This window comes from Capsicum annuum, chromosome 4 (genome assembly GCF_002878395.1).
Source record: "Capsicum annuum cultivar UCD-10X-F1 chromosome 4, UCD10Xv1.1, whole genome shotgun sequence".
In the NCBI taxonomy this organism is placed as follows: domain Eukaryota; kingdom Viridiplantae; phylum Streptophyta; class Magnoliopsida; order Solanales; family Solanaceae; genus Capsicum; species Capsicum annuum.
In genome coordinates this window covers 217,851,654-217,867,603 of record NC_061114.1, presented here as the reverse complement: position 1 = coordinate 217,867,603, position 15,950 = coordinate 217,851,654, and the positions used below count along the sequence as shown (strand labels likewise).

General features: G+C 36.4%; 1 protein-coding gene across 1 annotated transcript in view; it reads right to left on the bottom strand.

Annotated features, from left to right (window-relative positions):
- The window catches only part of LOC107867321 (symplekin), a 32,844-nt gene that overhangs the window by 10,119 nt on the left and 6,775 nt on the right, over window positions 1–15,950 (bottom strand). Inside the window, exons 4-12 of the mRNA XM_016713495.2 lie at window positions 15,535–15,631; window positions 15,139–15,304; window positions 7,368–7,542; window positions 6,396–6,524; window positions 5,713–6,282; window positions 4,963–5,604; window positions 2,702–2,782; window positions 1,373–1,486; window positions 1,065–1,301 (exon numbers count right to left, since the gene is read on the bottom strand). Of these exons, the coding sequence (XP_016568981.1) occupies window positions 1,065–1,301; window positions 1,373–1,486; window positions 2,702–2,782; window positions 4,963–5,604; window positions 5,713–6,282; window positions 6,396–6,524; window positions 7,368–7,542; window positions 15,139–15,304; window positions 15,535–15,631 (2,211 nt within the window). The remainder of the gene's footprint in view (window positions 1–1,064; window positions 1,302–1,372; window positions 1,487–2,701; window positions 2,783–4,962; window positions 5,605–5,712; window positions 6,283–6,395; window positions 6,525–7,367; window positions 7,543–15,138; window positions 15,305–15,534; window positions 15,632–15,950) is intronic.

The following is a 15,950-nucleotide window of genomic DNA, read 5'->3' as shown; positions in this document are numbered from 1 at the left end:
TTTGGTATATCAGGACTCAACAGATAACAATTCTGAACACATGGCTTTACCACAAGACAAGGCGTCACTCAATTACTAAACGAAGAAATAAACATCAACATAGATACGCAACTCCACCTTATACCATTTAGGTACAGGGTCTTACTCCTTCCATAGACAGACCCCCCCCCCCCCCCCCCCCCAACCACAAAAACAAAAAGAAGAAGAAGATACTAAAAAACAAATGTTACAAGGTTTATTTGCCTGAAGAAGATGATTCCATTTACATGAAAAGTAGCCACCATCAAAAAACACAATGCAAGAAAAAGTTTAAAAAATAACAAAATGATATATGACACACACACGTTAATAAAGCCAGATACGATGTATGGCACAACATTATAACAAAATGTAAATTGCAGCCATTTCTAGATACTAATAATACTCCATTGGCAACCCAACCCATTGGCTAGCTATGGTATAAAAGCCACCCTTTCCACACCTATATCTATATTTGCGCCCCAATCATCTCCTTGAAACACATTAGGAGTCAAACCCTTGATATCGTTCTCATCTCTCTATAGCGAGCAATTACTTATTTTTGTGTTGTTCCACCATCATGCTCAACATACCTTGATGTCAAAAATCAATATTATTGGGACCCTACTGATTAAAAGAAATCAATATTACTCAAATTATGCTTTACCTTGATGCATCTGTCTCAGCTGGCTAAACACGGAAATGAAATTTTGTTTGAATCCTTCAAATGCGCAGAGAACCTTATGAGAGAATTAGGACTCTAGATACATACTTGAATTCAATACTCATACAGGAGTCCAATACAATAATTGAGAAATGACACCAGCACTTCTCCAATTTAAAAAGCTCACTTAAGGTCATAAACATGTAAAACAAGTAATTTAAAGCAGTTCTTTTTGTTCAATTAAATTGTCCGCTTATTGAATCCTTCTTCGAAAACTGTCAACTCCTAAAAATGTTGCTTTAGCATGTGCTTTCTGATATTTCCAAAGTCAACTAATACCTGCAATTACGACATGATCATGGAATATTTGATGTTCATATACCTTCAAAGCTATATCCAGGCACGCTTGGCGATTAGGGGGACGCCCCAAAATCAAACTCCAAACTGCACCAAGGCCCTGAGTTACACGGTCACCATCACGACCATCTCTTCCAAGATAATTTTCAGAGCATAGATCAAGTAGCAGCCTCATCACAGATTCAGGAAGATATGGAACTTCATTAAGGAGCCTACTAAATGACTTGTCGTTTGCTGGTAAAGAATCCAGCAATGATTTTGCCTGCACGCAAAGAACTTACTAAAGGAACTTTCGGAATGATGTAGGTAAGGATAATAAATTAATGTATTTACCGCACTGAGGAGGAATTTCTCATATAGAGCAGCAGCAGGTGAAATGTTTTCAACTGTATCTGATAGCATGAGATAGTGCAAATGATAAAGTACGTGCATTGCAAGCTCATGCACCTGAGGGTCAAATCAATATATGGTTAGCTTGCAACCGCATTTTCCACCAAAAGTTCATTTGCAGAAAGATATACAGCAGAACAAAAACCATAAAAAGGAATTTGTTGTTAATAAACTTTATCAGTCTACGCCCCTTTGCTAAATATGGAGTCAAATCCAAGTACAAAAAATTAAGAAATTGCCCGAACTTTTAAAAAAAAAAAAAAAAAACAGAACAATAAAGGGGGATTATGACAACAAGCAACAGGGGAAGATCAAAACTTCTAAAGGAAGACCAACACGCACGCATGAAGCTGAAGCTCCAGAACTATTTATAAATTATGTACACTACACAAAAGATGGTGGGTCACGGACAGTGCCTAACTCAAGATAACCTTCGGAGAAGAGGAATGATCATTTCTAGTAGATGTGCTCTGTGTGAGCAACACAATGAGGATGCCAATCATCTTTTTCTTCACTGCGCCTTCACTAGACGGGCATGGTGTTTTTTCTGAACCATTGGGGTTAACTGGACAATGCCAAGGACGACAGAACTGCTCCGATGCTGGTAATAAAACACTTGGATAAGACAGATGAAAACTTGGAATATCTCCCTTCGGCAGTATGGTGGACCATTTGGAAGGAGGAACGCAAGGATGTTTGAAAGCAAATCAGAATCTGTACGTAGTACTAAGTACAGATGCTTACCCCAACTGATTTTTTGGTGTAACATGGCAATTGCAAATAATATAGAGGCCACGATAGATTATTTGAGCTCATTACACAATATGTAAAGGAGCTACCCCTTGTAAATTACCCCCAGCACCTTCTGGTTGCTGGACTTTTAATACAGTACGTTTTTAATTATTAAAAAAGAAGCTGTCTGTTTTTGTTATTTGTTTCAGTGTGTTGCAAATAATGTGGTTGCTAAAAGTCATTGAGTGATCAGAGCTTTGAACTACCACAGCATTCGAAAGACAAAATTGATGAACTCTTTTAACTTCGTCTTTATTCTATATGCAGCAACAATAGGACGCATGGGAGAGACTCACTCCGAGAATTTTTTGGACAGCAGCAAGGGCATTAAAGCCCTATAACTGGCAGAATATACACTTCACTTAACTGAAATCGTAATTCTAAAACACCCTAATAAAAACCAAGCTTACAAACACAAAAGGAGAAGTAATCATAGTTGATCGACTGCACAACATTATCAGAGTACGGGAGAAAGTACACCTTCTCGTGTTGGTTGTCTGAGAAAATATGCCTTTGGATCATCACAACTACATGAGCATCAGCTTCAGCATCAGCACCAATCTGCAGGGTTAAACAAAGCAAAAGGTAACTAAATACTGAACTATCCACTCAGAGGCTCGGACTAGTGTTTGTCAAACTATGAGAACAACAACATACACAGTGTGATCCCACAAGTGGAATCTGGGAATGTGGGGTGCACCGAACCTTACCCCTACTTTTGCGGGGTAGGGAGGTGGTTTTTTGATATACCTGGTTTTTGATATATCCTCGGTTCAAGAAAAGCATTTCACAGAACAGGTTTGAAAAATACTTGAGTAACAAGCTATGATGAAAATATCAAGTACTGACAGCAAAAATGGTAAAAGTAGCCACAGTAAAAGAAACAACAGCAGTAATAAAATTGAAGAACAAGATTGTCAAGCTATGAGAAGGATTAAAGTAAGACAAATTTGCAAAGGCACTTATATAATTTGACCTATTCATTGTATATCAGCTTATATACAGAATTAAGCACATAAAGCAAGAACATAAGATTAACAAAGGAGACAGCACTATTTACACTTCCTTGTTATACAAATATGGTTATCCATACTAGATTGCTTGATCAACATGATGAGTTCACCTTATATCTTTCTGGCTTAGTCCTAGGGTAGCTCATTATTTCATTAGTACCTTGATCAGCATCCCTCCTATTCACCATAAATAACGTCTAACATTCTTTGTTAGATTTCCCCACTCCCCCAACTGTATCCTAAAAAAAATAACATTTCTCTCTTTTGGAATAGTCCGCAACCATTGCTATCAAAATATTACTCAAAAGAATCAACAATTGCAGATCATCCCAAGAAATTTTGCACGACTGCAGAACCTATTAGCAGCTATATGAAGCAACTCAGACAATCATGGTCAATTCAACCGAGATTTAGGAAGTCCAGAGAATTATTTAAGAGACTTAATCTGTCAAGAGGCCGCGGAAGTATTTCTCAAATATCTCCACTAAAATTACAACACTACTCAAATCATGCATCAGCTTAATTCCTACAGTGAACCAAAAGTTCAGATTAACTTTGACTTCATAAATAAATCTAAGTAGCATCTACCTAAATTACTTTCACAATGACAGGTATTTTTGGTGGGTTAAGTCTGACCACATCAGTTACTATGTCAATATAAAATTATAATTCTACAAGCACCATGCTAGAATTAGTATATCTAGGGGTAACTCATTACAATGCATCAACTTATTTACTAATTCACTTTGAATATACAATACTGTATTTGTACTAAGCACATCCAGCTGCATGTTGGCATCATGCTAGAATTAGCATATATAGGGGTAACTCATTAACAATGCATCAACTTATTTACTAATTCACTTTGAATATACAATACTGTATTTGTACTTAGCACATCCAGCTGCATGTTGAATTCAGAATAATACAGGACTACAAACTGCCCAAGTACACAAACTGTACTAAAACAAAAGAATCCTGAATCAGGTACCAATTTTAGCTACTTATGACTGTAAACTATTAACCACAATCCCAGCCAGCCCCAGTTCCAAAATATGTAAAGTAATTTAGAAAAGCAAAAATTTGGCCAGTAGATGCTCTTCCTATATCTTACAAAGCTTCTCCTGCTTAATTTGTTGTCATATCCGACTTGGCATGCAAGAGAAGTCACTAGGAGTAATGCTGAAAGTCTAGGCATATCTGAAAGATGAATTGATCCAACAGGTAGGTCTCCTTCGCATCCAAACTAAAACCTATTCAAGTTATATAGATTTCTTAGAAACAACTCAGATGTCTTCCAACGCATGATTATTATATGACACTGCAAGAAAAAAAATAATGTTTCAAAGAGAGAGCGCTGGAATGATGAAGTTCTATGTCTGTTTCATAAAATTTTATTGAAAAGCCATAGAACTGATGTTTCAAGGAGAGAGCGCTAGAATGATGAAGTTCTATGGTATTAATACCAACAGAGGTATGCCAAAAATGAGTGTCTCAGATGGGAAGTCTACAAGGGTGACGAAGTGGCAAACCGCACTTTATTCAACTGAATAGCATAGCTTGCTTCCCATCAAAAAGAATATTCTATTACACCAGTCGAAACAGAATGAGTAGATAATCACCAAGTTCTAAATTGTTCATAAACCAACATCTAGTAACTTAATGAAACAAAAGTAGGCCCATGATAAAACAAAAACAAACAGTTCAAATCTAGATGTTTGACCCCACCTGTGCAACCAACCGAGAAAGTAATGCCATTCCTGTATGCTTACTGTCTGTCTCTTTTAATTTTTTGTATGAGTCAATAATCTGTTCAACAGCCAGTGTTCCCATATTTCTTTGTTGCTCATGAGTTAGGTCAATGAATGGTGGTACTGCAGGCAACTCCTCACATACATCTTCAGGGGTTGCAGCAGTTGAAATAGGAGGAGAAAGTTGATCTGTTTCTAATAAAGGAGAGTAAATTTCATTTGTCATTCCAACTTCAGATGGAATATCTGGCATCACTTCCTGTTCTGCATTGCCAGGAGATGATAATGGAACATGTGTTGCAGCATCCGACTCGCGAGCAGGAATAGCTTCATTCCAGTCTTCATCATGAACTTCCTCCTTGGGAGCTAACAGACTGGCCCCTGGTCCTGGTGGACTTTCAGCAGTGACAGAGTCTGTTTCCATCTTGGGATATGCCGTTAGCATACATTCAAAACTTGACACCAAGGGTACTGCAATGTCAATATTAGATGAACTGGGGGGATTGATTTCTGATTGCGGCGTTGGAGATTGCATAGCACTTGTATTATGTTCTGCAACAAGTGGTGGTGATACTTCAACAGACACAGCTGTACGCCTTGGGTCAAGGCGCCGTGGATCCTGTGAAGCATCATGATATAAGAAACAGTTTATTACTAGACTGTCGCTACTGAGAGATTTAAGTATAAGCAGCAGAGAAAAAACTATAAATTATTTAGTTTCTCTCACCCTTCGAGGATCGCGTTTTGAATCGAAAGGAAGACTTGCAGAAGTAGGCATTTCTGGTAATGAACTGCTTGTGGCAATTGATAAAGAGATTGGTGTCTGGGATCCAGGAACCCAAGCATGTTGGCCTAAGGAGGAATCCATTGGTGCCATAATTTGGGATGGATTAGTAGAATCACTTGCCTGAGCTAATGATAAGCTTCCAAACCGTTCTAAAGGAGGGCAACTTTTAGGCAAGTTCTTCATATTACTTATGACTACATCAGCCAACAAATCAGGAGGAATCCTGTTTATTAGAAGTTCAAGAGAATTCGCACCCCTTTCTCCTTCTGCTAGCAACGCACCAATCATGTCAATCATTTGTGCAACCACTGGGTCCTCCTCATCGACACATTCTTTCCCAGAATCATTTCTCTCAACTAGTGGAGCTGTGTGATTGTGATTGTTAGGGCCATAATGAACCCTTTTTGTAGTTAAATCATAGTTATTAGATGGATCTTCATTATCTAATGGAGTCGACCTCTTCTTGGTTGGATCAGCTGAAATGGGGAAGTTGTTTGATAACAGCTCATCCTGAAAAGGAAAGTGGAAGGTTCTGAGAACGGCTTTGGAAAAATATATTTCAGAACTTGAAATACTGATACTTCGGTCTTTAATAAAACAGACTCTCTTACTGAGTGAATTACCTTGTTCAATCTAGAATCACGAGAAGCTCGCTCATTATTTCTCATCATTTTATCGAGTTGCCGAAGAACTTGATCAGCAGCGTCACCAGCATTCATTGCTCGCAACGATTTCAACAATCTTTCTCTTGACTATATCCAAAAATAAACACACTTGAGTAGTTATCAGTAATAAATCTCTAGAGTCCTAGAGTTGAAAAGATATTGATAGCACTTCTCATAAAGTATAGAACAAAAAGATCTTTTGAAGCTATACAACTTTGACTTGCATTACATCACAGAAAATCAGACTGTGTTAATGTAGTCATGTTATTGCTTCTTTTAACTTCAAGTAAATATGTCTTTCCAAGTATAAGAAAGTGAAATAACCACCATCAGCTGAAATTTAAGGAAAAGAAAATACCTTTTGATTTACAGGTCGCTAGTACAAGAATTAAGAATGACATATTTACTTGAAGTACTTATCAACAACAATGACAACTACGCCTCAGTCCCAAACAAGTTGGGATCCGCTATATGAAACCTCACTTCTTCATTTACGCCCATATAATATCATCATCATACTAGATAGAATGGAAGTGAAAGATAAATATATATATAAATAATCATCATAATAATAATATTATTAGAAGTCCTTTACAAGTCTAAAACTTATCCTCAACTAGAAGCTTTCACCTACATAAATCTTTTCTTTCATTGTGTTCTATCCTTAACTGAGTTCGTATTGAGACCGGCATATATAGGTCTTTCAACAAAACTTCCTTCCCTATAACTGAAATACAATTCATTCTCTCAATCAATGTGCAATTATCAATCACAGTAGAAATAGAAACACCACTGTTTAATAACCAACCAAAAAAAAGTGGGAATAAAAGTTGCAGCAGTAGACACCCTGAAAAGAGACAGAGCAATTGAAAGACAGGGAAAGGCATAGATAAAGAACTATAAGGCTCTAATATGACATGTCAAGTATACCTCCAAAATGGCTGGATGTGTACACCTCAGGAATCCTAGAAAGGCAGTTCTCACGGAATACTGAACGCTGGCAGCATGTCCACCCTTTGTCATCTCAAAGTTTGGATCAAAATCAAGCAATGCTGAAAAAATGCGGTTATAATGGATAGGTCGCCTCCTTGCTACAACTGCCAAACTGAAAGTAATAGTAAGAATTATCAGATCAAGTATAAAATAAAACAAATAATTATACAAGTCAAAGATGAAATAAGTGAAATGATTAATCATAAACAGGAATTCAAAGGGGAAAGGAAATAGAAAAGAAAACAAAGAAACCACTGACAACTATTAAACATTACAACTTCACCTTAATAATTTACCACAAATGAACTACTTATTCAGACATAAGAGAACTATAAAATCGATTTAAATTGTCCACCTTTTATCACAAAACTCAACAATGCACCACTGGTGGTCTATCATAAGCAGACAGCAGGCAAAGTAGGCCAGAAATTAAGAACAGATAAGCCCTTCTACCAGCCTAGTGGCAGCAAAGTAGTTTTTTCTTTGGATAAAGTATCCTCAGACCAGCTTACATGTTCATTATTCAATTCTTTACCATCTTCAGTTTCATGTTTGATCTTAAGAGAAAACAGCTGGCTTCTCTAGTAGTCTACCCAATGCCAGCTGTTGCTGTATACTAGATTTGGATAAAGAAAAATTGCAGAAGTCACCAATCGAAGAAATTGCAGAAGATTACAATCAGAAGATGTCAGTAATAACACTAATTAAGGAAGTCCTTGAAATTGTTAAGAGGCAATGTGGGAAGATGGAAATATAGGCAAAAGAGAAATTGAGACATATCTATAGCTTGGAAGTTCAGTCAACAGATTTTTTAATGAATACAGAGAATAGTTTTTAGCTTGGGATGCAATTGTGTAAGCTGTACTCTCTTATATTTTAATGTCCTACCAGCACACACATTATTCTCAACCAAAAACTACCTGAGCATTATCCATGTCCATATCTTCTTGAGATAAGAAACACTCCATCAAACAGACGTTTTTACACAAGTTGAAGCATGAATTACGGCCCTCTGACAAATTTAAACCACAACACGGTTTTGCTATTCGTGTAATTTACTGTTTTTGACACATTTCAGAACTTTAGCATAAAATAAAACAGCACGTTAAAGCATGAACATATATTTCATATTATGAGGAAAGTTTTACTGGATAATCTTTTACCTTAATCCCCTAACAGATAGTTTGGTAGTGTATAAGAATAGTACAGAATAGGGTGTATAGTACTCATGGGATTAGTCCAGATGTCTAGTCCTTTAGTTTAGTTGGTACCATAGCTCCCCTCTAACTAGTATGGACAGTTTTTGGGACTTTGTTAGCTCCTGTGTTTAGCTTAGACTTTATTGTAATGGAGCGAACCATCTTTCGTAATCTATGCCACATAGCATCTTCCTGATGTTTCTCAATGATAACTATTAACTTCATAAAAAAAAAAAGTAATGATGGAACTAGTTATGCTGGGATTATATTTTATAACAGTTCTGTCTTTAACCATGCTTTTCCATGTATTAATAATTATTGTATTACTATTACCATGGTTGCTATGTATTAGTTACGCACTCTATAATACTGAATAGGGTGTTTAGCTATACATAGGTTGAAAAAACTATCAAACAAAGGATTAAATAATACAATGACTTATACATGTATAAGTTTCTATAATACATCCTACCAATTACCAAACGACCCTTTAGTGCTTTAGAAAAGAACCGTCTATCAGAAACAGCCTCTCTACACCACAAAGGTAGGGGGTGCATCCTACCCCTTCCGAATTCTACTTGTGGGACTACACTGAATATGTTGTTGTTGTTGTTGCCACAAAAGGACCACACAGAAAGGGTGTTGAGTTGGGGGAGAATATATTGAAAGACATCTATAAGATCTTTATATACTGCGGAAACCATACGAGATAAAAATGTGTCCATCATACTCTATTACAAAATAAAGACGGACATACATTGCATGCTTATTACACCACTACGCAGTAAGGAACCTTAATATGCATACCTCTACAGGAAGGTTACATTATTCACTAGGAACATAAACCCCCTTGTCTTTTTAACAGATCTATACTTAACCATAACCGCTATATTTATCTCTTCTTTTACAAGCACAACCACTACATTTATCTATAACATATTACTGTATGGCAGCAGGAGACTTTAAAAACAAACCCATACAAGTAATTATACATCTTCAGATGTTATACAGCAAACCAGTCTCTTTATTAGAGCACTAAAGCTGTGAGGTTCGCCGGAAAAACTAGATCTGTTACAACAATTGTCAAGGAACATCCAATTACCACGAATAATCCCAGTTGAAGATCAACTTCAAACCAGGCATACCAGAACCAAACTTTGTCTCACTACTGACAACAAAATCACAATATACAACTGACCAGTCTTGGCAACTAGACTAAAAATGTCACCCTCTTCGTTACCCTATTTGCAGGTGGGAATCATTCAGCTATTGGATTGATTACAAGATCCATCCACTATAATCAGTTGTAAGGAAATCAAACAACTCCATTATTGCAATTAGTATTGAAGTATCGAACAACAATTTCAGATACGGAGAAAGATGAAGCTCAACTCTAAAAGGATTTCATTCAAATCTTGTTAAAAATTAGGAACAAGAACTAAATGGCACGACCAACATTTACCCACTGAAGCACTTCATACTTGAGCATGTACATCAATCTTTAGCTGGAAAAATCTCACATTTTTTTGCTTTTGAGTTACAAGCATTGTTTCTTGACGCAAGATCGTTTCACAAGATTAGTACTTATTATTGCACTATCGTAAACAAATTCTGGGCATGCAATAAACAAACACATAACCCCCCCCCCCCCCCCCCCCAAAACACACCCAAGACAATCTGCTGCAAGAGAGAAAGCAGTCCATGAAATGAAGTGTTGTCAAAATACTAGTGTGCGTGTAGCGTACACATACACATGTATACTTAATCGGTTGTTACATCCATGAAAATACAATGTCCTCAGCAAAAGATTATCAGCAGAAATCCTAAATCTTCAAGAACATCAAAAGCAGGACACTCTAAGACACATACTATGTAGTGAATTAACTACGTCAATCAACCACAAAAGCCATTTTCCTCATGCCTTGAATACATATCATCCTTTAAAACAAAGCAAGCCTGAACGCCAAAGCTTGCTATGAACTTCAGTTTTAGAAAGATCCTCCATCAGTCGCACCACAGTAATTTGATCAGACCAATTGCCCAAAATAAATCGAAATGTGCATCAAGGAGTACACCATCTCAACTATGTTAACTAGAAGAGGAGAAGCCACAAAAAAATCTCAAAAGGTCAAGAAGGGGACAGCTGGGTGGTTGATGCATAGGAATAAAGAACCCGAGATCACAGGATTCTAACCCAACTACAACACTCAGTGTAAGAGCATCTGCTCCAGTCTAGGTAGGGGTAGGATTATCTAGCAACAAAACTTGTGAGCTGTAGCATACAGCTCGGAAGATCTATTTCAAACCCACTAGATTCAGATTCAACTGACTGTATCTTAATAATTACCACAACTAGGCTCATGTTGTTCTGGACACCACCATCACAATTAAGAAAACATGCATTCAGGTAAACATGCTGGTCAAGTGTTAAAAAAACATGTTCATGCAACTTTTAGAATACCGGACACTTCCAAATGATAAGTAGCCAGCATAACCATAACAAAAGATGAAAAACACCAAAAATAATCTACGTACAAACATGCAATATTTTTTCCAGATGTCTTGCGCATTTTTCAAAATAATGCTAAGTACCTAGAAGCACAATCATCTGGAACTATTCCTGGCACAATTTAACAAGATCTTGTTCCAATTACATACATCAAGTTTCACATGCTTGATCAACTAGCTCAAACTTCCATAATTAAGGGCATGAATTTGAGTATCTCGTCTCTTCTGAAACTATAATGAGGACCTTCCATAGAATTACTAGTTATAGCCTTATCAAATAACCGAAATAAGCTCAAGATGATCATACTTAATTTCTTTTCTAATCTAACGTTTTGCCACAATGAAAGCCATTAATTTCATTATTTATAATGAAAGCCCTTGTGGTCCAGTCCTTCGCCGGACCCTGAGCATACCACGAGTTTTAGTTTACCGGGCTGCCCTTTAAGCTACTTGTTACATACATGGCGTCAAAAGAGATGCTAACATAATACTGTGCTACTATATCCAAACTAAACAGATCTCCAGTGTTTCATCTTATAAAACAGCTAAAATACTGATTGTAAGAGAAAAGGCTTTAAACATGTTAAAAATCACAATATGTCAGAATTTGTCATTTCAAGGAAAAAGAAGAACGGAACAGAATGTCCTGCTGTTGATGAAATTATGTATTACTCTAAGACATGCCCTGCAAAACTTGGTTGACATTGCTTCACAGTTGATATCAAACCAAGACACTGAAACAGGGAAATTTCACAATAAAGAAATGCTCATAAAAGCAGGGAAATTTCAACAGAACATAACAATCTACATGGAGCCTCTCCAGAGTATTGGATTCCTCAGTCAAAAACCAGTTTAGCTTTTTATCTGTTTCTGATTCCAAAATCATTAAGTAGAAAAGTGTTAATGCATGATTTGCTTATCAAACCACTGATAATGATGTAGTTTTGCTTAGCCAATACATATTTGCTGGATTTGCTCATGCTACAACAGCTCAGCTATGTAAATATCACTTGGTAAAACACTGTCCACGCTTGGGAGGAATTAAAATATTTGACAAGATGAAGAAGAAGTGATCATACCACAGAAATTTAACTGGCACGTACAGACATGAGAAAGCATTCCTCGAGGGATTTTTAATGTAGGAAAACTTTACAGATTCACAATTGCCTACAGAAAAGGTTGCTAAGTACAGTACCACCAATTTCTAAATTCAAATTAATGTGACACACAGCATGTCATACAGTAAACTTCACAATGTAACAGCAGCAAAGAGAAAAACAGAAGTAAGATCAGAAGGTTTATGCAGAGGAAAAAACCTGTTGAACATTAGATTATCTGGGTAATAAGAAGTGTGTCAATGTTACAAAAAATAGCAATACATTATCAACCAATACTTGAGGTCTCAGACACTACAAGATAATGATGTTGTATGTACAATTTAATAGATTAAAAATTTGCTAAGCTTTAATGTTCTCTCCAGAAATGTACAATGCTTGGTTAATAGCTTGTCCAAACAGTTCTTATCCCAATTGACGTGACCAATTTATCCACCGCTTAATCTGCCTACCATCTGTCAATCTTGTGGAAATCAGCTTACTTATACATCTGTTATCTGAACCGTCAGTTCAGCATTCCAAGCGAAATGACATTTTAACTCCATGTTAAAAAGCTGCGCTCATGCTGCAATAACAGCAAAAATAAGCAGTTGAACTTGAACTACAGCCATTACCAAGCATCTGTCAAGTCTCCATAAATTCAAAATAATAAATCAAAACAGCAATCACCGCCAAAATTTTGGAGTCCAAAATCAGAAGTTTTATCTAACTGGGCAACACGGGTTTATTGAGAGGTTATGCTAAGGGATCATTAGATTAGATTTTTCTGGCAAAAGTAACAAAAACTTATGGCAGAGATCACTGGCATAGTTGCCAGTTACTATCAGGACTCAGGAGAAAAAGACTTCATCAGCTGCCATAAAAGGTCCCAAAAACACATATATGTCACATAAAAGACACTTAAGAAACAATTTGTGTCTCATTGATGAAATCAACCAGTAACACCTGTCAATCAATTATAGATTGATCAACAATATTAACATTCAAATTACAAATGTACAAGGCTGTTGTTAGTCTAACATAAGCCATGACTAGAATCCCAGAATATTGCTCTTGCTTTACATATTTATACAATTATTATGACTTGACGCAAATAATAATAGTAGGGTTGAAATTAAATAATGGGATATGAAAAAGCTTACCCTAAAATAGAGCTAAAAGTTACTCTCAAAGGTTAATGAGATTATTTAGAGATGGCATATAACACTTAATAGTGATGTATATTAAAGTAACAGGCATATAAAATAAATAGTGGAAGAAGACCCCTGGAGAGTTGACAATTTTAATACAGACAAAAGGGAAATTGTGTAATTTCCTTGAGATAGAGGGAGTAATATGGTATTTAATGTACATCTTAAGCAGGTGATTTCTTTTTTTTTTTTTTTGGATGATGTAAGGTGTTCCATTAATAGGCATCCGAAAGATGCAAAGGTTAATAAAGTAGGTGATTTTCTTCCCATTTGTCTAAGCAGTGGTCGATAGAGTTTCCCAGCACCTACATTAGTCCGAGCTAAGAGTAGTGAATGCGCGCAACCTGACACAGGCTTACAACACATGTGGGTTAAAACGAATGTCTCTCTACCTTCACAAGGTATGGGTAAGGCTGTGAACAAATCACTCTTCCCAGACCCACTTGTGGTGGGTCTACACTGGGCATGTTTTTTGGTTAAGACGAATGACCTGAAATATATTTCAAATCTGCCACCTGCTAATAATAAGCACTTGTTTTCATAGAAGTTTCTGTTCTCTTTTGATTTGCTTCCATACTTGAGGTTTTTTTACCGTAACAAATTTAAAGTTTGGACAATATTGGGGAATATAAGAGAAGTTAGAATACAGTTGCACAATCACAGATGGAACACAGAAGGGTTTGTACTGAGCTTGAAACATGGCTTTTGCCTATAACCGTGAAGTTCAACATATTTCACACATTTTGACAGCCAAAAATGAGGATGAGAGAAAACCTACAGAGACTAGTTTGCTAATAAAGATGTTAATAAATAACATGAAGATTGCCTTTCCCTAGGAAGAAAGATAATAACTCAATTATCTTCATTCATAAAAAGTGCCTTGTTCTTAAACAGTTGATTCTTTGGTAGCATTTTTTTATGATAAATCAAATATCCTTTCTTTATGTCACACCAACTTGGTGTCAAAATCTATCTACTCAAGGAATATTAAACAAAAACAAAAGCAGACACAAATCTTTAACAACTAATATTTGTGGGATTGCAATTTTCACTGAAAAGTCACATTCTGCCAAACATTTTATTAATATATCCTAGCTGAGCATATCATATTGCAGGTATATCCTTGATCAAGTAAAAATATTGCAGAAATATCCCAATTTAGCAGAGAATACTAATCTAAGTATCCGTTCCGTGCCCCCAAAACACCTTAGGGGCATTGTAGCAGAAAATCTACATAGACACTCAAAAACCTACACATTGATAACTTCAGCATGAGAAGAACGCTGACAAAACAGATGTCTCTCAAATATGCTCAACTTAGCATATTGATGATGTCAAGGAATTAAAATCTCCCCCTGGATGTTTCCAAGGTGATCAACATAATCACAAATAATAGGGCACCACCCCACCCTAACTAGAAGCTTATCAGTTGATCTTACCATAGAAAGCACTCAATCTTACAATAAAACTCATGCAATTACCTAACCTTGTACTGACACTATTCCTTCAAGTCTATTTTCTCAACCTCTATATTCATTAACAAGTAAGACTCTTCTCCTACAGAAAAAGACGAATCATGCGCACAAAGCTTTCTACTAGCAGCTTAGATGAATTTAGAATCATGCCTGGAGATCAAACATAGCACTTACCCATATACAAATAATACAGGTTTTTGTGTATAACAGACGAAGCTCACCTATTAATGACAGAAATGGTTAGTAAACCGTGGAGAGAACTAGCTGAGCGCAATAAATCCAATAGAATGCCGACATTATTTTTTGCATCTGACGTAAGTGAAGCTGGATCAAGAACGGGGTGATGGCCAACTACCCATGAAATATTAAAAGTCCATCCACGTTTAGCTGCAGGTACAAAGAAAATATACATCCAAAAGCACCAACAAAAATCATACTCAGCAAACGGCAAAAATGGAAAGCAAATTGATGAATACAAAATTCTTATAGTGATTCTTTTCAGATAAGTTACTACATATAATAGTGAATCATGAAAAATCTCCTGTACTCGGAAAGTGAATCCTGAAAAATCTCCTGTACTAGGAATCTTCCATCCTTGAAGTCCTGTAAAAAATTACCTTGTGCTCCAGATTTTTCCCCATCACTTGATGTGAAAAGTAAAATATATGTTTCAAGGAACTTCAACGCCAACAATTTTGTACCAATGGGGCCTGCCTGTAAAAACATATCCAAGAAAAGCATGTCATTTGTACATGCCAAGCAATTAGCAGAGGGACATCCCTAAAACATATCAGCAAGGCCTAATACGGATTTATTTTTTGGTCTGTTTCCTTTGTCATGCCCTCCTATGCCCAGGATATTGACAGCGCAAAAGACAAGAAATAGAAGATATATATATATGCACATACACACACACATATTCTTTGTCCCTAAAGAGGGGGGAGCGTGACTAGCCATTTCATACATATTAATAAGTCAATGTTTTGTCCCCAAGCTTAATAAAGATGAAATAAACCACAGTTAACCAAAGCAA